Source organism: Myotis yumanensis, unplaced genomic scaffold (assembly GCF_028538775.1).
Source record: "Myotis yumanensis isolate MYYU_CA2020_CCGP unplaced genomic scaffold, mMyoYum1.0.hap1 SCAF_1, whole genome shotgun sequence".
Classification (NCBI taxonomy): domain Eukaryota; kingdom Metazoa; phylum Chordata; class Mammalia; order Chiroptera; family Vespertilionidae; genus Myotis; species Myotis yumanensis.
Genome location: NW_027223752.1, coordinates 132,274,855 through 132,296,102, shown reverse-complemented (window position 1 = coordinate 132,296,102; position 21,248 = coordinate 132,274,855). Strand labels below are relative to the sequence as shown.

The following is a 21,248-nucleotide window of genomic DNA, read 5'->3' as shown; positions in this document are numbered from 1 at the left end:
ACATTATTTAGGTGCAAGTTAAAAAAAAGTCTAAGACATAGCCGGGTTTTACTGCACATGTATAGCAAGATTCTGCAATTTTGAATTTACTGTGTAGAATTTTTATATTGTCGCCTTTACTAAAATTGGCTGATTACCATTACTTAAAATGTCTTCCCATGCCCTAACTGGTTTGGCTCAGTGGATAGAGCGTTGGCCTGCGGACTCAAGGGTCCCAGGTTCAATTCCGGTCAAGGGCATGTACCTTGGTTGCAGGCACATCCCCAGTAGGGGGTGTGCAGGAGGCAGCTGGTCAATGTATCTCTCTCAACAATGTTTCTAACTCTATTTCCCTCTCCCTTCCTCTCTGTAAAAAATCAATAAAATTATTAAAAATATTCTTCCCAAAAGTAAATGATATAAGTTGATGTGTAGCTGTTTTTTAAATTACGAATTTTTCTACTCAACAAAATTGTATGCCTTTTCTCTTCTTCCTTCAGGTTTAATCCCTTCTGGCCATCCTGGGGCTGGCACAATTTTCCGGAAGAAATGTCAAATGATTGGTAAGTCAAGATAGGATTGAGGTCACAGGTTTTTGTTTGAACAAATAAAAAACATTTCAGTTGTTTACATATGAGGATTGAATTTGTGATCTTACATAGTGCTCAAGCACAGAATCCTGTCCCACATTAGAATTTGAAGCTATTCAAACTCTCTCCCCTATGTAATGCTGCCAGAGTACCTCAGAGGAACAGAGCCCTATGGGGTTCCCAGAAGCCTAGCAGGAGCACGTGCAACTATGTCAATGTCCTGTGTCCTGTTTGTTTTAGGATAAGAACCAGAACTGTAGCACTTTAATGCTTCTGCTTGCCTGCTTATTTCCTTAATGTTATTTTCAATTGAGTTTACTTGCTTAAAAAGGCACAAGGATCGAGGCTTTCCGTTGATTGTGAAAGCAGAAGTACAGGCAGGGAAGGGTCCATTTTATTTGCATCCATGCAGCTCAATACAAAGTGGGGGTTTTAACATGCGTTTCATGGCATGTGTGCATGACTGCCTGGAGCTGATCATTTTGGTTAGGATTTCTGCATTTCTCAGTTTCTTCCAGAGCCAGGGGCTGCTCAGCTGTAGAGAGAGGGTGAGAGAGTAAAGGAAGTGCTATCCCATGCCCCTCTCCTCAGTCCTGAGGAATGTGTGCCTATGATGCCCCTCCCACGTTAAAGGAGGCAGAGTGGGAAACAGAGTTCAGCCCAAGACCCTCTTTGGAGCTTTTATTTTTCTTCAGATCTTTATTAGAGCAAAATGATTTTGTGTGTTGTACACTTGTTTACTTAGGTTAGCCACATCATTTTAAAGTTTAAATTGGATAGGTTACTTTGCAGTTGAGTAGAGACACATTTAATTTCTTAGTAAGATATTCTAGGTGGTTACCTAAAGGTTCGGGATGCTTGCAGGTGCCTGGCCAGAAACTGGTTCTTAGAGCCCTCAACTGTTAGATCCTGGTGGTTCAAGTACAGAGGGTATCCATGTAGAATTGGAAACTATGACTGAGTAGTGGCTCAGAGGCACAACAGATAAGCTTTTTTATTAGCTAAGTTTCTCCCCTGGCTTTGCCTTTTGCCCTTTCCTTCTGGACATGAGAGACTTTTATTTGTACCTAAAACAGAATATCCATTAGGTCAAAAGTGTAAAACTTAGTTTTAAGATACTGCTTATGGGACTCATCTTGCCAGGTGCTTTAAATTTTAAATTTTGTTGGAAGTTATAAAAGAAATGGAATAAAATTTGTTTTTATCTATATATATAAAAAGCCAGCGACTAGAACACCGTAACGGGTGGGGTCTGGCCAGTCGTTTTGACGCCCACTGTGGCCAGCGAACTGACCAGATTGTGGGGGGGGGGGCTGCCTGGCGAACCTCCTGCAGCCCCTACCCCAGGCTGGCCCCACCCCTGCTGGGCCCCTACTACTCTGATTGGCCTGCAGCCCCTCCTCCAGGCTGGCCCTGCCCCTTATTACTCTCACTTGGGGGCGGGGCCTTCTGGCCAATCACCCATGGCCCCTCCCCACAGCCAGCCAGGCCTTGATCAGGCCCCAGTCAGGGCAGGCTGGCCAGCCAACCGTCTGTCATTTCCTCCTCTCAACAGGCCTGCCCACATCCATCCTAACTGGGGCCTGGCCAGCCAAACTCCACCAGTGCACAAATTCCTTCACTGGGAATTGTAAATTAGTAATCTTTCAGGGAATAAGTAACTTCTGTTTTTCTGTGGCATTTGTATCAGTATTGATCAGTTCATTCTTTTTATTCCTAGTGGGAGGAAAGAGGAAGAACAACTATTTCTACCATGTAAGTAAATACTTGAAAAGTTATGTAAGAAATTAATAATTTGAATTAAAAATTGTCTGCCATAATTGTTAAAAATCTGTTATGAGTCCAGTATCATTAGCAAGAACCTGTTGTGGAAGACTTTCTTAATCACTTCTGTTACCTTAATTAACAGGTTTACATATGCAGGAAAGTTGTGGTTTAGTAATGGTCATTTTTTAAGGTGTTCTGACCTTTAAGTTAAATGTCAGTAACATGGTTGTGATATAAAGATCTACCTTAATTTTGTGCCTTATCTTTTAATTTTGTTTTTTAACAAAAGTAACAACCATATAATAGCTACGGCAATTTTTGTGTTATCTATTGATTTGTTGTTTTAGCAGCTGAAAGCTTAGCTTTCTCCCTCCAGTGTGGTCTTCTTTCCCTCCTTCTGTTCTCCCAACATGTATCATGGTTGTTAGTAAATCTGAATCAGTGTTTCTGTTATCATGACTATGCAAATGTTTGTTACTGTTGAGCCCTCTAGTTCTCTGGCTGTGCGTTTTTCTTGTATACCCTTCATTCTTTTGATCAAAAAATGTATATGCACTCTGCATGATTATGTTGGTGTTTAGTAACTTACTTGAGGCCCCATGCCAGTGATTCAGGCCCTGGTGGGGGGTGAGGCCTGTGGGGATTGGCCCGCTGTGGGAGCCGCCCAGCGGCACTCCCATTGTGGGAGTGCACTGGCCACCAGGGGGCAGCTCCTGCATTGAGCGCCTGCCCCCCACTGGTCAGTGCACATCATAGCGACTGGTCATTCCACCGTTTGGTCGTTTTGAACATTAGGCTTTTATTATATAGGATAGTTCATTATAAAATTTTGAAAGAATCTACAGAAGTGAATAATTTTGTGAATACCTGTTATCAAACTGATGACCATTCTGGTCCAGGCACTGCTAACAAAACTAAACAGTGGAATTGCAAATGTCAAGAATTAATATTTTAGTCGATATTTGTATGCCCTCAATTTGTCACCTATTGCCGGTTTTCTATCTCCCCATTTAAAAAAAAGGCTAGTCAGAGTTTAGAATAAGTTTCCTTTATTCAAAGCATAGTCTGACTTTACCTATTATTTTGAATCAATTAAACCTGAAAAGGAGTGAAAATTGAGTTATCATCTGTTAAAATGTGTATTCATTTTTGGGACCCCCTGGATTACTGAAATTTGAGCACTGCTACACTTCATCAGAATAATCCAAACCCCTCTCCCTCGTCAACATGATCTCACGTAGTCAAAGGCAGCATGTAGGCTGGTCTCTCTGGTTTCAGAAATAACTGCTTTATATCTAACAATCTAGTAACTTGGCAGAGAAAGATGACTGTTGGCAAAAACTCTACATTTATGCTACATTAACATAATACCTAGTAAGTTTTCCTTTTTATGTAGTGGAATTAATTTTTTTAGTGTATTCACATCTTATTTTCTTTTTTTTTTTTTTCCGGAACATGCTGTGACTTTTGTCACAGGCCTGTCAAAAATATTTTCCACGTACTGACCACATTTGTTCCATTTGTCATTGGAAGCCATCTCCCTAGCCTTTTGTTATCCTCCTCTACTATGCACTTGTTCTCTGAAGGCCTGCTCTGTGTCTGCTTTTAAGCATATTTCTTTAAAGTCATCTGGGATCTCACATACTGCTCTCTTATGTTGGATCCCCGATTTCTTAGATCAGCGATTTTCAACCTTTTTCATCTCATGGCATGCATAAACTAATGACTAAAATTCTGTGACACACTAAAAAAATATGTGTCTTACCAATCTAAAAAAAAAGTATAATTGTGATTCATTCACTTTTGGCATCTATTGTGGTGTTGGTTGTTGTCTTTTTGTTATTTGACAATGTAAGGGAAAAGGTCAGTGCCCCTGCCCAAACAGTCAGGTATTGCATTTTGTAAACATTCTTGCCACACACCAGTGTGCTGGGTGGTACACTGGTTGAAAATCTTTGTCCCGTGTTTATGTTTTCCTCCGTATTGTTATTCTCCTTTGTTTCACTGAAGCACTTCTTGCTGGGAAAGGATACATGGGCAAAAGTTGTTTGAAGATCTAGCCCCTCTGAAATGCCTCCTACTTAACAAAGCAGAGAATTCTAGGTTGAAATTAATTTTTGCAGTTCTAAAGACATTTCTACTGTTTTCTCATTATAATGTTGCTCTCAAATATATTGGCAACGTATGATACATTGTATATTTGCAATTTCAGTAATTTCCTCCACCCTTTCTTCTCTGGAAATATTTAGAAGCTTATCTATTCCTGGGATTCTAAAATTTGATGGTATGTGTTGGTATGCACCTCTTCATTTAATTGTGGCCATCAAGACTCCAGGTCTTATCTACTTTCCGGGAATATTTTTGTTTCTTTTGTACATTCTTTTTTCCTTCTTTTTCCTAACATTCCCATTACTCAGACATTGGAACTCTTAGACCAGTATTCCTGTATAAATCTCTAAATATTCCCCCCTCTTATTTCCCATTTTGTCTTTTTCTGCTTCCTGGAGATTTCCTTCACTTTGTTTACCAACCTCCTTTTTTAAACATTTTTATTGATACCAGAAAGGAATGGAAAAATAGAAACATCAATGATAAAAGATAATCATTGATTGGCTGCTTTCTGCATGACCCCTACTGGGGATTGAGCCCGCAACCTGGGCATGTGCCCTTAACCAGAATCAAGCCCGGGACCCTTCAGTCCGCAGGCCAATGCTCTATCCACTGAACCAAATTGGCTAGGGCCACCAATACTTTATAATTCTGTTTTGTTTATCTAGTTTTTAATTGATAGTGTTCTCTTATATCCTGTCATTTTTTGTAGCATTTCATTCTTTTACCAATGCAATGTTTTGCTTTTCTGAAGTTTATTTATTTATTTGTTTGTTTGTTTACTAGAGGCCTGGTGTACAGAGTCGTACTCAGGTGGGGTCCCTCGGTGATTGGGACCGACGGGGGGGCGGTGCTTGCAGGAGGGAGGGACCTTGGGAAGTTGTCCAGCCAGCCCCCCCTTATTGCCAGCAGCAAGCAAGGCACGGTTAAGGCACGGCCAATTCCATGAGGAATCGGGCTCCCTCCTCCCTCCTATCTGGGTCCGGTGTGCAGGTGAACCAGATTTGAGGATGTCAGGGCCCCAGGTGCAAGGTGTGGGTCAGTGTGCATCATAGTTACCGGCCAGTCGTCCAGTTGTTCCAGTTGTTAGGCTTTTATATAGAGAAAAATTTAATCCTGACCTAAAGATAGTTTTCTATTGGAAACACAAGGTGTGAGCATAATCTTTTTTCATATTTACTCCAGAATTTCATTATTTCTTTTCTTGTTTAAATAAGTCTTTATTGTTCAGGTTATTACAGTTGTTCGTCTTGTTTCCCCCGTTAGCTCCCCTCTACATGGTTTCCACCCCACCCCATGCCCTTACTCCCCCATTGTCTTCCTCCATAGCTGTTCAATTTTTTCCAGTCTCTTTCTGCACCACCCACCCCCTTCCCCCCAAGAATTGTCAGTCCACTCCCTTTCTATGCCCCTGATTCTGTCTGCCAGATTTGTCCACAGTAAAGGTACTATTTACCTTTTTAAAAATAAAAATTTATTGTTCAGATTATTACAGTTGTTCCTCTTTTTCTCGCATAGCTACCTTCCACCCAGTACCCACCCTCTGTCCTTACCCTCCCACACACACAGCCCTCATCCATAGGTGTAAGATTTTTGTCCAGTCTCTTTCTGCACCACCACCCCCTTTGCCCCTTAGAATTGTCAGTCCACTCCTTTTCTATGTCCCTGCTTCCATTATATTTACCAGTTTATTCTATTCATTATATTTTTTATTGACTTGATTTTTAGATTAACTTGTTGATAGATATGTATTTGTTGTCACTTTGTTGTTCATAATTTTTATCTTTACCTTTTTCTTCTCCCTCCTCTTCTTAAAGAATTCCCTTCAGCATTTTGTATAATACTGGTTTGGGGGTGATGAACTCCTTTAGCTTTTTCTTATCTGTGACGCTCTTTATCTGACCTTCAATGCAAAATGATAGCTTTGCTGGGTAGAGTAATCTTGGTTGTAGGTTCTTGCTAGTCATCACTTTGAATATTTCTTGCCACTCCCTTCGTGTCTGTATAGTTTCTGTTGAGAAATAAGCTGACAGTTGTATGGGTACTCTCTTGTAGGTAACCAGCTATTTTTCTCTTGTTGCTTTTAAGATTCTCTCTTTGCCTTTTGATCTTGGAATTTTAATTATGATGTGTCTTGATGTGGTCCTCTTTGGATTCCTCTTGTTTGGGGTTTTCTGAGCATCCTGGACTTGTAAGTGTATTTCTTTCACCAGGTAGGGGAAGTTTTCTGTCATTATTTCTTCAAATAGGTTTTCAATATCTTGCTCTCTCTCTTCTTCTGGCAACCCCATAATTCAGATGTTGGTATATCTGACGTTGTCCCAGAGGCTCCTTACACTATCTTCATATTTTTTATTCTTTTTGCTTTTTACTTTATGGGTTGGGTGTTTTTAGCTTCTTCATATTTCAAATCTTTGACTTGACTCTTGTGATCTTCTAGTGTGCTGTTGGATCTCTCTATATTATTCTTTATTTCAGTCAGTGTATGCTTAATTTCTAATTGGTCCTGTTTCATATCCTTAATGGTCTCACTAAATTTCTCGGGGGTTTCTAGATAATTCTTGGGTAACGTTATAACCATGGTTTTGAACTCTGTATCCAGTAGTTTTCCCTCCTCCATTTATTTGATTGTGACATGTTTCTTTGTCTTTGCATTTTGGCTCCTTCCCTGTGTTGATAGAGTGGTTTTGTGTGCCAGGTATCCTATAGGGCCCAGTGGCTCAGAACCCCACTCACCTGAGGTCAACGCTCTTGGTGCACCCCTTTGTGGGCTTTGTGTACAGTTTTGTTGTAGTGAAGCCTTGACTGTTGTTGGTATCACTGGAAGGAATTGACCTCCAGGCCAGTCGGCTGTGATGACCACTTGGGTTAACAATAGGAGAACTGCTGTGCTGGAGACAACCTTATGAGGCAGGACTTGCTTCAGTGAGTCTTTGATGCTCACTGAGTCTGCTCCCTGAGTGTGTCTCTTATGAATCTGTGGGGTTTTAATCTGGTGTGATCTCACTTTGACCACTGCGTACACTGGCTCTTGGATTTCCAAGGAGGTGCAAAGTTAGCCACTGCCTGAGGCCAACCAGCAGGAGCTACAATGAGATCTGCAGATTCCTCCTCTTTGTTTGGGGTTTGGAGGTTCCCACATGGAGTGCAGCTGTGAAGCAGTGCAGGTTGCTAAGGAGACTTAAGCCTTCTTTTGGAAGCTCTGGGGTTCTTAGACCCAGTTGCAGTTTGTTAGATTAGGTTGCAAAAGGTCAGGCCATTCATATGCAAAAGCCTCTGTGCACAGCTTTGGTGAGGTTATAAATTGGGTGGAGTGTAGTCTCATGGAATCACAGGGTGGTGCAAACAGCAATGGTTGCCCATCAGCCCTGCCCCATTAGGTTCCTGGGTCTCTGTGTCCCACGGCTTCATGCAGGAAGAATGATCACTGCAAGCACCTCTGTAAGAAACCCGCCCTCATGTTCCGGCCTGATGCCAGACAATCCAGGTTCTCCTCATATGAGTGTGGGTCCCCAGATTCTGGCCCAGTACTGGATTTCAGAGCATTCGGGAGTTTGTATCTCCCTCCCACTTGAAAAAGACAACAGCATACCCAGTTGCCAGTGCATTTCACGTGCCTCTGTACCTCTGCTCTTCTGCTCCTTTGCATCTCCTACCAGTCTAGATGTGCTTTTCTCTTTCCCTCTAGTTGTCGGACTTCCGCTCAACCAGCCTTCCAGTGGTTCTGGATGATATCCATTTTGTCTTTTAATTGTAACTTTGATGTAGTTGTGGGAGGCAGCAAATACAGGCGTTTACATATGCCGCCATCTTGGTTCTCCCCTGAGCAGGAACTTTTAACTCTCAGGGCTACACTGCAAGAATTTGGGGTCTGCATTCTGAGCCTGCCTTGGGTTCTGTAAGACAAACTGGCTTTCTTACCCCTATTCCAGTCACTCTCTTTAGACACTAAAGTGTGCTTCCTCTGTTTTGTTCTTATACTTTCGGTAGCTTTTTTATGCCTTTAATTCTAATGACATATCTCTGAAAGAAAGGGGAAAGGAAATGGAATTGAGGTCAATTCAGAAATCTCAAACTTACACGTTCTAACTCAAAATTAGAACTTAGAACTTATATTTAAAGTGTAAATCAAAGTTTAAATTTTTAATTCAATGAAGTTAAAAATATTAATTCAGAGAATATTTTTGGTTACTTCTATAGTTAGAATACTCCATTTTTCTACTAAAGGCTTGGTGAAGAGTTCTATTCAAACTGCATTTCATCAGATTGTCCCATTTCTGTGCCACATAGATGGAGCAGTTCCCATTAATGCATATAAGTGTTAGAAATTTTAAGTGATTCAGAAGTCATTATTAATTCTTAATATCCACAACTTGTGAAAAAGTAGAGAGAAAACAGTAAAGTTCCATTTTATTTATTAACTAGATGCTCGGTCCTTGAAATTCATGCATGGAGGGGTGGGGTGCTCCCTCAGCCCAGCCTGCACCCTCTCCAATATAGGTAAACTGGCAGTCAGACATCCCTCTCACAGTCCGGAACTGCTGGATACTAACCGCCTGTCTGCCTGCCTTCCTAGTTGCCCCTAACTGCTTCTACCTGCCAGCCTGATTGCACCCTAACCGCTCCCCTGCCAACCTGATTGATACCTAACTGCTCCCCTTACAGCCCTATCACCCCAAACTGCACTCCCCTAAAGGCCCAATCACCCCAAACTGCCCTACAGGCCTGGTCAGCTCCAATTGCCCTCCCCTGAAGGCCTGGTCACCCCTAACACCCTCCCCTGCAGGTTTGGTCACCCCTAACTGCCCTCTCCTGCTGGCCTGTTCGCCCCCAAATGCCCACCCTGCCGGCCTCATCACCTTCAACTGCCCTCCCCTGCCAGCCATCTTGTGACTTCCATCTTGTGACAGCCATCTTGTGACAACATCACGTGACACTACCTAGGCTTTTATTATATAGGATATGTTAAGATGAGGCAGTAGGCAGGATTTCAACAGGTACTTGATAGTAAGGTTTGCGTTGTCACTTAGACTCCCAGGCATGATAATTTTTCTAGCCTTTGCTATTGAACTTAAATCTAAGGAACCCTGGGTTTTCTGTTCTATTCCATTAGTCTATATGTCTTTTCTTGTCCCAGTACCAGGCAGTTGTGAGAACCATGTCTTGCTCATATAGCTTCATTTCTGGTATTGTGATCCCTCCAACTTTGTTCTTCTTTCTCAGCATTGCTGTGGTTATTCAGGGTATTTTTGTATTCCATATAAATTTTAGGAAAGTTTGTTATCAATCTTTGAAATGTGCAATTGGTGTTTTAATGGGGATTGCATTGATTCTGTAGATTGCTTTGGGTAGTATGGACATTTTAATAATGTTGGTTCTACCAATCCATGCACATATTAGGTTCTTCTATTTGTTTAGATCTTCCTTTATCTCTTTTTTCAATGTCCTATTGTTTTCTGTGTTGAGGTCTTTTACCTCCTTAATTACATTTATTCCCAGTGATCTTAATTTTTTTGGTGCACGGATAAATGGGATTTTTTTTTCATTTCTCTTTCTGTGAGTTCATTATCCTATATAATAAGAGAGAAACATGCAAATTAACCATCTCTCTGCTATGCCCAAGCCATGCCCACAAGCCACATCCACAAGCCAATCTGAGTGACTATACAAAGTATCCCACAAGGATGGAGGTTAATTTGCATATGCCTGTGTCAAGTGCCCCAGGAGGCGACGGTGGCCATGGCCATGGGCTCTTGTGACCTTCACCAGCCCCAGGAGGCACGCCAAGCCACACCCAGGGGCTCTCAGGACTTTCACCAACTCTGGTACCGTCCTCTCCACTACGCTCACCAGCCAATCAGGATGAGGGTCCCCCTTTCCCTCCCACCCCCATGCATGAATTTCTCCACCGGGCTACTAGTCTATATATATAAAGAGCCAGGGACCATAATGTACAAAACAACTGAAGGGATGACCGAACACCACACTTCACATGGAGCAGGCTCGGGTGAGCAGGGACTGGCGAGCGGGCTGAAATGCTGACCTCTCAGAAAATGAGAGAGACAGAGCTGATCAGCTGCTGTTGGTGCTGGTGTGGCCTGGAAAGAGAAGCAGGGTCTGATACACAGCCTCCGTGGCAGCTGCTGATCAGCCCTTGCCTCTCTCTCTGGGCCTCACCAGCAGCCGCAGCTCGCTCTCTCTGAGAGGTCAGCAGTTCAGCCTGCTTGCCAGAAGCCTGGGGTGGCTGCTGGTCAGCCACACCTGTCTGATCAGGCCCGTAGATAGGCCCAGAGATGCTGACTGGCATAGAAACTGACCAATCAACCAAATCTGGGTGAACTGAGAAGAGCCAATGGCTGCCTAGGAGGCAAAGATTTTGATTCTGACTGGCATAGAAACTGACCAATCAAAACCTAATCTGGATGAACTGTGAAGGCAGAAGTTAAGGTGGGGGCTGAGGAGAGGTTTTAAGGCAAAGGTTGTTTGGTGTAAGGTGTAAGAAAGTGGTTCAATTTTTTAATGACCAGTTTGGCTGTACAGTGCATACGGCTGCCTCTCAATCAAGATATAGTGATTATGTATTTTTGTCTGCCAAGTGCATCTCCTCCTGCTGAAAAAGGCTTCCCTCCCCGCCCCCTTAAAGCAATCCTATCCTATATAATCTAATGAGAGGGTAATATGTTAATTAGACTGGGTTGACCCACCATCTTCTGGACGTCCAACTTTCTTCTGGACCAAGCAATGGTGGTGGGGGCCAAGGCAGATGCAGTTAGGGGTAATCAGGTCAGTAGGGGAGGTCAGTTGAGGATAAGATCAGGCTGGCAGGGGAGAGCAGTTGGAGGCAACCAGGCCAGCAGGGGAGGGCCATTGAGGGCAAGATCAGCCCTTCAGGGGAGGGCAGTTGGGGGCAATCAGGCTGGCAGGGGAGGGCAGTTGGGGGCGATCAGGCCAGCAGGCAGAAGCAGTAAGGGGCAATCAGGCAGGCAAGCAGGCGAGTGGTTAGGAGCCAGCAGTCCCAGATTGTGAAAGGGATGTCCAACTGCCAGTGTATGGATTGGGCTTAAACGAGCAGTCAGACATCCGCGAGGTGTTCCAGATTGGAGAATGTGCATCTGGGCCGAGGGACACCGCCCCCAGTGCACAAATTTCATGCACCATGCCTCTAGTGCTGCTATGAAAAAGAAGGAACTTTTACCATTTGCAACAGCACAGATGGAACTGGAGAGCATTATGCTAAGTGAAATAAGGCAGTCAGAGAAAGATAAATATCACATGATCTCACTCATATGTATGATATAATGATGAACATAATTTGATAAACAGGAATAGATCCAGAGACAAATAGCAGTGGGGAGGAGGGAGAGGGGGTAAGAAGAGAAACCAAAGGACTTATATGCATACATATTAGCATAACCGATGGACACAGACACTGGGGCGGTGGGGGCTTGCCCACCAGGGGTGGGAATGACATGGGGAGTCAATTGGGGAAAAAGTAGACATGTAAAACTTTAGACAATAAAAAACAATGATAATAATAACTAAGTAAATCTAACAAACCCCTTCCCTTTCTTGAAAAGATTGTAAAAGTCAATCTATTCTACCATTTGTTCTGAATGAGTGAACATACAGTAGGATTTTTTTGCCTAGTGTATTCTAGTGACCTACTGAAATACATACAAAGACTACCTTGTCATTAGCATTTAGGCTCTTTGATTCTTTTTTAGTATTTGCATTTTTATCTCTATGTTTTTCTGTGGAGTTTATTGAGGTTGTACGCTAGCAACAGTAAAGTTTTAACCATAAAGAACAATTGTTTTACATATTCAAGCAAGATGAGAGAAACATAATCATCTGGCAGCCAGTATATCCAGGATTTGCTATGAGGTTTAATTCTGCCACCATAGTGGGTACTAGATACTTGGTACTTGAAATTTTGAAAAATTGGGAGTAGACCTGGACTGATGGGGAAGTACTCAGTGTTGTTTTGATTGGACCTAACAGTACTATACTGTAAAGTGTTGTTTTACTAAATGAACCCCCATAGACCTGTGAGCCCATGTCTGATTAAAAATTTTCAGTGTTTTAGCACTATTTTCAAATAGAACACAATGTACGTTTATAATGGAAAAAATTTAAATAGAGGAAATGGGAGCAAATATCACCCAAAGTTTTACTAATTAGTCTATATTTTGGTGCATTTTTTCCTATTCTTTTTACTCCCCTCTATATAGGTTTCTGGTCATAATTGACTTTATTATGGTGTATTATATGCCATATTGCAGCTGTATAGTAGTAAACCTTCCATTTAGAAAAAAAGTATTTGATTGAGTTTTCATATTTTAAGCTGTATTCGTCTGATGAGATCCCAATAGTAAAGTATATGTTAACTGCATGGCTTAAGAAACATATCAGAGTTTTAGCTATCGTTAAAATATTTCTAGCTTGAAGGAGAATTTATTCCTCTAAATAATGATTGTTTTCAAATTATGCCATCTGGTGCTTCTGGTTACTGATGAGTCAGTGGCTTTAAAGGGAAGCATCTGAAACAGGCAAAATGATATTTTATCTATAACAATAAAAGTATAATATACTAATTTGACCCCACATCCTCCCGGACAACCAACTTCCAGATGGAGACAGGGCTGCGAGGGAAGCCTGGGTCCCGGGTGCCAGAGGGAAGCTGGTGCTGGCAGCCAGGGAAAGGAAGGCCTACTCCTGCATGAATTTTCTGTATCTGGCTTCTAGTATAATATAAAGATATTTCTGATTATTGGATACTGGAAGTTTTAAAATGCTCTGCATTTTAAAAGATATCAACCGGACAATCTCCCTTCCTGCCTTTTGTGTATATGAGGGATACCCTGGTGGGAAAGTGTGACAGCATGATGAAAGCTATTTTATAGGAATATGAGGAAAGAAGGCTTATCTGAATTAGTTTATAATAACACAAGGAAACTGATACAGTAGGCAGTGAGGCAGACACGAACAGAGTAGGAATGATAGGCCAAGTATGTCACCAAAGTAGAAAGCTGTTGGTGCCTAGCAATGGGCAAAACTGGGAAACCAAGTATTGTAGGGTGGGACCTCACCCAAGGGTGACCTTTCCTCCCTTAGCACATCACCGGTCATGCTGTTTACAACCCCTGAACTTTCATATCTCTGGTCCCCTCATCTTTCCTCCCCCAGCAAATGGACACCCTTAAAGAGAAACAAGGGTCCCAGTGAATAGTCTCATACAACTTGCATGCATGCCCTTGCATCCTGACTCCCATAGCATTAAGCCCTGAGGACAAAAGAGGTTCTGGCCTGATTCTAACAACCTTAGTAACAAAGCCTCAGGTCTGCTGAGCTTAGAGACAGAGTTTTGGTCAAAGTAGAAGTAATATCTAGGCCTCAGTTGGTTTCAGCTTCAGGCCCAGCTTAGGTCCCCTAAGACCGTCCCTAAAATTTCTGCCTTTAGGTAAAAGCCCTTAAGATGAAGGACCCAGCACCTGTGCTCTCTCTCCCTTGAGCATGCCTGTAGTTTTCCCTGCCCTCTTCTCAGGTGCTCTCACTCTGGAGCATGCCCATGCCTTCCCCCTCTTGTTTCCCTGGGCGTGTATATTCTTCCTTTCGTTCTTCTAAGTTCCAGGGGCCCTTCTTCTGCCTCTGTAACTTGTGTGTGGAGCCCACGCAGCAACACTGGCTCACTTCTACCTCTGTGACTTTCTAAATATACTTTCTCTTATAATTTAAGTTCTTGGCTCTAAATTCTTCCTCAGCCAAACTCAACGATAAAAGTCAAACATCTGGTGCCATTTTGCCACTAACAAAATGAAGCTTATTAGAATGTTGGTATTCTGTCATATTAAAGACTACTACTATTACTTTCAACTACTTACAGTGACTAGAATTGGGTTTTGGTTTTACTCTAAGAGGATTTTTGTAACATCGTTTGGGCTCTTTCCGTATTTGGGCTCTTTCAGTATTTGCTGTATTGTTGGGCTCTTAAATCAATGGATACTTCTAAAAGACATGAATATTTCTAGTGTTTTAAAGATAATTTATTCTCTAGCATATCTCAAAAAATCATTGTCATATGTCTGACACCACTGCAGGTAAATTCTAATTTGTCTCAGTAGTAGGATTTGCCTTCCAGTTGCAATTGATTTTAGACAATTGGTCAAATACTTGTCGCACGCCCAACTTGCCCCAGATTCTGTGCTGAGAAGGTTGGATGTATAACAGGAGTGAAAGTCCTGTCTTCCCTAGAGAAGCTCACTTTTTATGAGAGGGATGCCCTGGAAGCAGTTGATACCGTGTAACAAGTAGTAACTCAGATGTGTGAGAGTAGAGAAAGGGAGCAGTTGTGTCGTGTAACTATTGGCAGAAATCTCCTGGAGGTAGCTGGGAAGTGGGGTTAACCTTGCTGAGAAAAAGTGGAAGAAAAAGGCCTTGTAGTCAGAGAGAGCATCTGAGTGAGGCAGAGTCCTGATTAGTATCATGTAGCTTAGGGAATCTATATATATATATATAAGCCTAAGCAACCGAACAACCAGTAGCTATGATGCATACTGACCACCAGGGGACAGACACTCAATGCAGGAGCTGCCCCCTGGTGGTCAGTGTACTTCCACAGCCAACGTTCCACAAACCTTCCCCCCACTGGCCAGCCAGCCTGATGGCCCCGATGGCCTGGCCAATCTCCCGCAGTCTCTCCCTTGGGCCGGGCAAACTCCCATAGCCCCTCCCCCCAGGTGACTGGCCAACCCTTTGCAGCACCTCCCGCTGACCAACCAACTTCCCATGGCCGTAACCCAAGGCTAGTCAACCAACTTCCCACGTTTCCTCCCTCCAGCTGGCCCCAGTGGCCCTGATTGGAACCTCCAATGACCCCTCCCCTGGTCAGCTGGCCCCAATCGCCCCGATTAGGCTGCCTGGCCAATCTTTCATGGCCTGTTCCGCCTGCCAACCTCCCACAGCCCCAATCAGCCCTGATTGAGGTACCCTACTCGTACATGAACTCATGCATTGGATCTAGTTTATATATATATATAAAAGCCTAGGAGACCGTTACAACCAGTCAACCAGTCGCTATGATGCCCACTGACCACCAGAGGGCAGACACTCAATGCAGAAACTGCCCCTGGTGTTAATTGTGCTCATAAGCCAACCTCCTGTGGCCAGCCAACCTCCCATAGTCCCTCCCCCTGGCTGGTTGGCCCTGATCAGCCCGGATCAGGACTGGGCAAGACGGCCCCAATCAGCCCTGATTGGCGGGCCAGGCCAAGGGACCCCTTACCTGTGCATAAATGTGTGCACCAGGCCTCTAGTAGAATTTGTAATATCATGTTAAGTACCGTATTATCTGAGGTTCTCTTTTGAGTAATGTAATAATAGTCTTATTTCAACATGAGGAGAGAGTTAAATTCTCAGAGTTGTTTGATCTATTTTTGGATGTGAGAGAATCTTAAAACAATACTTTTTAATTCTCAAGGTAAGGAAACTGAGGCCCAGAGAGAACTCTGGTCCCTAACTTGTGAGCCGCAGGCCAGCCCCAGCACACACACACCTCTGCCTCAGATACATGTATTTTGTCACACTGTCTCCTGAACTAACATTTATTATTGGCTTTTATGTACTTCAGTAAAAGCTCTTGCTTCAATATTATAGAAGGCAGTATGTCTTAATGTAGAAAATAAATAGTAGAAATAGAAATCTTGGCAGGATTCATTTCTCAAGGAAAAAACACTAAAATCTTATTTTAAATGTTTTACATTGTTATAAAGGGAATTAATCATAGGTGTTTGCCAAGTTGGATTATAGGTAGTATGTCCAGGGCACCATTTTATGACCCCTTCGTCAATTCTCATCGTTGGAAGTGAGAGCATGCAGTGTGTTTACTGCAGAGCTGCACATGGTATTGCACTGAAGCAGTTCATAGGGTATGAGAACAATTGTAATGCTTAATTGTCTGACATTTTAACCAAGGAAATACACACTTTTGTAGGTTTAAGTTACTGTGATATTTTCTTCTGCTCCCCTTCCCATTCAGGTGTCTCCTGGTCACCTTAGGGAAAAGTACAGCTCGTGTGCTACAGTATTTGTAGACAGCACTATTTCTCAGTCTGATTTGAAAATCACCTTGCAGTGGTGAGTACAAATAGAGGACAGAACCCTTATCCTGCCCATATGTACTTTCATTTGATTGTCCTTTTCAGTGCTCAGGTTAAAACACTGGTATCAATTATATATTGATTTCCACTTCCATTTTAATCTTAGAGTGGATGGAAGAAGGGAAACCCACTTAACAATTAAAAAATCCCCCCAAAAGTGTTTATCTTTACTTGAGGCATTACTGTTCCTGACACATTGTTGAACCAATGAAAGGAGAGGTGCGTTTTACTGAATGTTTCTGGAATAGAGTATTTCTTCATGAGATACAGGCCTAAAACCATGTGTACTACCCTGGAAGCTGCTCTTGGAAGAAGGGACAGCTTGTCCCCTACTTTCACCAGCATGTATCTGCAATTACAGCCCATTGGATTGTGTCAGGTTTCCCCCATCCTACTTTCTTTTTTTTTGCACTATTTCTATATTGAAATGCACTCTCCTTCCAGGAAAAATGCATCAAAGCAGTCTAAAGGAACAACTTTTCAGGATAATTTCTTTGAGGATTAAATTTGTTCAACTGAGGTTTTAATTTCATAGATGAATTAAATTTAGTTATATATATGTATGTATAGATATATATTTACACATCTTCAAGACACTACATTTTATCGATCCATATATAACAAAATCAAAGCAAAAAATCATGAGAGAGGTGAAGTTTGGGAAACATAGTCACAGTCAAGTTTACGCTTCAGCAAACATAACAGTGTCATGATGCTGAAAACTATTCATTAAATTCTGTGAGTTCATAGTCCACAATTGGAGATGCACTTTAAAAACACCCTAATAGGAAACTTTCAAGCTTACTTAAGAGCAAAATAAAACCAAACTAGGATGTGGAGCTTCCTGAACCCCATTGGTGCTGTCCAAGGATCATTATTGGTGTCTCTACAAGATGAGAGGGTTGACTTTCCAGAACACAGTTTGGGAAATTCTACCTGAAAATATTAAAATCCTCATTCCTGATTTTATTTTTCAGTCCTAAGACATAATTTATTTATAAACTTAATTTTGTTTATATTGTATCAGCTTTTTTGGCTAATTAAATTCTCAGTAACTTCTACTTTAATTATAACAGCCAGTTCACAATCATAATAATGTAAGTTTCTTCTCTCATAACAACACTTGAGATCAAATTGAATTTCAGCAAAACTGGAGCCCGTCTCTCTCTAAAGTCCTGAGCTTTGCCACCCAACTCACAATCACTGAGTCTTTTTCTTCAGTCTGGCCACTAAATCAGGGAGTAAAAACCAGTCCTTTCTGGCTGCATTTCATAGCTTCTTTTGAATTAGATGATTCTGGTGTTACAATATATAATTCAAGAGTTGTTTTGAAGATTAGCCTTACTTAGACAAGTGGGTGTTACGCCTTTTCCCTCCAAATTCGTCTAATTTTTGGAAGTACAGCAAATTTTCATTTGCTCTTATCAAGTTTTGAAAATGATCATTCAGTACATTTACTATTGGTAAATTAAAGGTTTAGTGAGAATATTAATAGAGCTCATTAGCTTTTAGGAATGGTTTTGAAAAAATGTTTATTCTGGGGTAAGAGTGCATTGTTCTCAATGGGATGGGTGAGCCTTATTAGAATCACTTACGCAATTTTTGTCTAAATGTGTCTCTAAACACATGCATTCCATTGCTCCTTCCCTAACACACTCTGTCACTCTCACAAGCCTTCTGATAAGCTGAGGAGGGATGGAAGGCATTTTTATGTGGAGAAAAGCATCTGGGATGATTTTGATTTTAACTCTACTTCATGTGTTCTCAAACTTTGCTGCACTTTGTCATCCCCTGAGAAGCTTCCAAAGTTAACCAATGCCCGTTAAATCAGAGCATCTCAAGGTGGAAGGAGGCAGTTTGTAAAACTCCTCTGATGATCCCAATGCACAGCCAAGCTTGGGAAACACACTGCCTGGTTAGAGGGTAGAAGAAGGAGAACTGCTTCTCACTCTTGGTGGGACCTTGAACAAGTCAGTTTTAAGCCTTGGTTACTTTCTCTGTAAAATGGGTTGCTGAGTTAAATATCATCACAAGTTCATTGGTTCCTTTCAGCTTATATGCTTCAAATTCTATGATTTTAAAATTATTTTGAAGATGAAACTGTATGAAGCACTATAGAAGTGCCCATCTTTGATGCTAACAATGCTACAGGCCTTTGTACAACTGCTAATATTCTATAACCTAGTTATAAAATTCAGGTTTGCTTTTCCTCAATTATTTGGAGCTTCATTTCTGACATTTGGGGCAAAGAGAAAAAGCATATAACTTGATCTAGAGCAATCCTTTGTTTCATGTTACACAGCATCTGGGAATAACATAGGGATATAGGAACTTACGCAGTATGTGAGGACTTACATCTGCTCATTAAAATTTTATTTAAACTAATTTGGAAATAAATGTTTTTAATACTACACGGTGTATAATTTTACTTCATTGCATTCTTATATTTGCCATTATATTTTCTTAACAATTATGTAAAAGTGACCTTAAATGATTGTCTTCAGTATAGAGGATTTTATTTAACTTTAGGGGAAGAAGGAAAATAGGTGGGCAGGTGGAAAAACTACTGTGGCTTAAATTTAAGCATGTGTACAAGTAGATCTAACTTGTACACGATGAAAGGTTCTCTGAGTAGAAAGGCAAAAGATAGGGCAAGAGTGTAATAACTTATATGTTATAATGATCACCCAAAACATGTCTTCTAACAGCATATTCCTTAGCATTTTGGTTTTCCTAATTTTAGTAACTGACAAAGAACTACCACAAGGCAGAAAGTGCTTGGGCGATACTTTCTGAATGAGGATCTCATGGCCACTGGGCAGCTGGGATGGTCTTCCCCCACCACAACCCTTTTAAAACCTGTCTTCAGACCTGACATAAAGTCAATTGTTACTTTTTCTTTTCTCCACAGCCTGGCACTAGCAATATATTACCACATAAAGAAGAGGTGAGTTTTAAAACCAGTCTTGTTATTCTAGCTAATAAACTTACAAGATATAAAGTTAGTGTTAGATTTTAACTATGGATATTATTGGAGTAAGCTATAGTGCTCTTATTACATTGTTGAAGCGAACCATTTGTTTTCGTCTTAGGACTCCTAATGCTTAAGTTATTGAGGATCCTGAAGAAAATTTGTTTATGTGGGTTATATTGATATTTACTGTATTAGAAATTAAAATTGAGAATTTAAAAATGAATTCCTTGTATGTTGAAACATGGTTTTTATAGCACTGTTGAACTTTTGAGCAGGATACTGCTTTGTTGTGGCGGATTGCCTTGTGCGTTACAGGGTGTTTACAGCTTCCCTGGCCTCTCCTCACTAGATGCCAGTAGCATAATCTTCCCAGGCCCCGTTTTGACAACAAAAGCTGTATCCACCATGGCCGAATGTTTCCTGGGGGGCAGAAACACCCCTGATAGCAAGTCATAGTGGTAACAAAATTCTTTATAAAAGAGAATCATTTTCCACAATAAATTGGTCAAATGGAAATTGTGTCACTTATTTACATTTTGCAAATCTCTTTATGTCTGGTTCCACAGAAGACAGCTGATTCTCACTTACACCCTGTCTTCAATCCTTAGTGATTACTCAGTCATTTCAATAATTTGTTTTGAATAAACAATATGCAGACCCAGCCTCATGTATCTTTATGGCTAGAAAAGTTTGTATTTTCAAAGCCTTCAGGTAATTTTGGATATTCTTTGATACTATACCAGAAGTCCACAGAAGCTGTCTTCTGAAATTAGTTACAATGGAATTTTAAATCCTATCCTTGAACTTGTACTAAGGTCTCTGTTAAATTAGTACCCATGCATACATCTTCTATGCTAAATGAATCTCTTAAATTGTAAGTAATTTTCTAATAACATTGTGCATTGGTCATTTGGAAAGTATCAGCTCACATTTCTTTTTACAGTATCAAAACTCACTTTTGTTAGGTAGCATCACATAACCACCAGTCTTCCCAGAAAAACCTTTAGGTATTGAAAAACTGTTAGGTTACAAAAAGGATACAAGTTTTCCCCAATCTTGATTTTGAGCTTGATAGCTGGAACTGTGCATATGGCAAGAAATGTATAAGTTATTTTCCTGGAAATGACAGACTCACTTTTCAGTCTTGAGTGCACGACACTTGTATTATCAAATAAAAATATTATTCTCTGAGAACAGTAGGGCATTCATCTCACAACTAATTCCAAGTGCTTTTCCTTAACAACCACATTTCAGTATGCAGAAATGCTTAATGCATACTTCCCCTTGCAGCATTTCTCAACCTGTGGGTCACGACCCCTTTGGCGGTCGAATGATCCTTTCACAAGGGTCACTTAAGACCATCCTGCATATCAGATATTTACAGTACAACTCATAACAGTAACAACATTACAGTTATGAAGTAGCAACGAAAATAATTTTATGGTTGGGTCACAACATGAGGAACTGTATTTAAAGGGCCAGAAGGTTGAGAACCACTGTAGAGTATAAAAAGAAGATTCAACTTCTAATTACATTATTCATTGTCACTGCTTTATCAAAGATGTGCTTAAGTAAAGCATATTTCTTGTCAACAAGTGGCAGTGAAGAATAGAATAACTACTAGCACAGATTGGGACCCCTGCCTTGATTCTTGCTCAGAAACCAGTTTTACTG

General features: G+C 41.2%; 1 protein-coding gene across 1 annotated transcript in view; it reads left to right on the top strand.

The window, feature by feature from the left end:
* Nucleotides 1-21,248, top strand: part of LOC139014964 (cyclin-Y-like protein 1) — a 40,005-nt gene that overhangs the window by 6,159 nt on the left and 12,598 nt on the right. The window contains exons 2-3 of the mRNA XM_070422028.1: nt 16,480-16,577; nt 19,512-19,547. Coding sequence (XP_070278129.1) covers nt 16,480-16,577; nt 19,512-19,547 — 134 coding nt within the window. The remainder of the gene's footprint in view (nt 1-16,479; nt 16,578-19,511; nt 19,548-21,248) is intronic.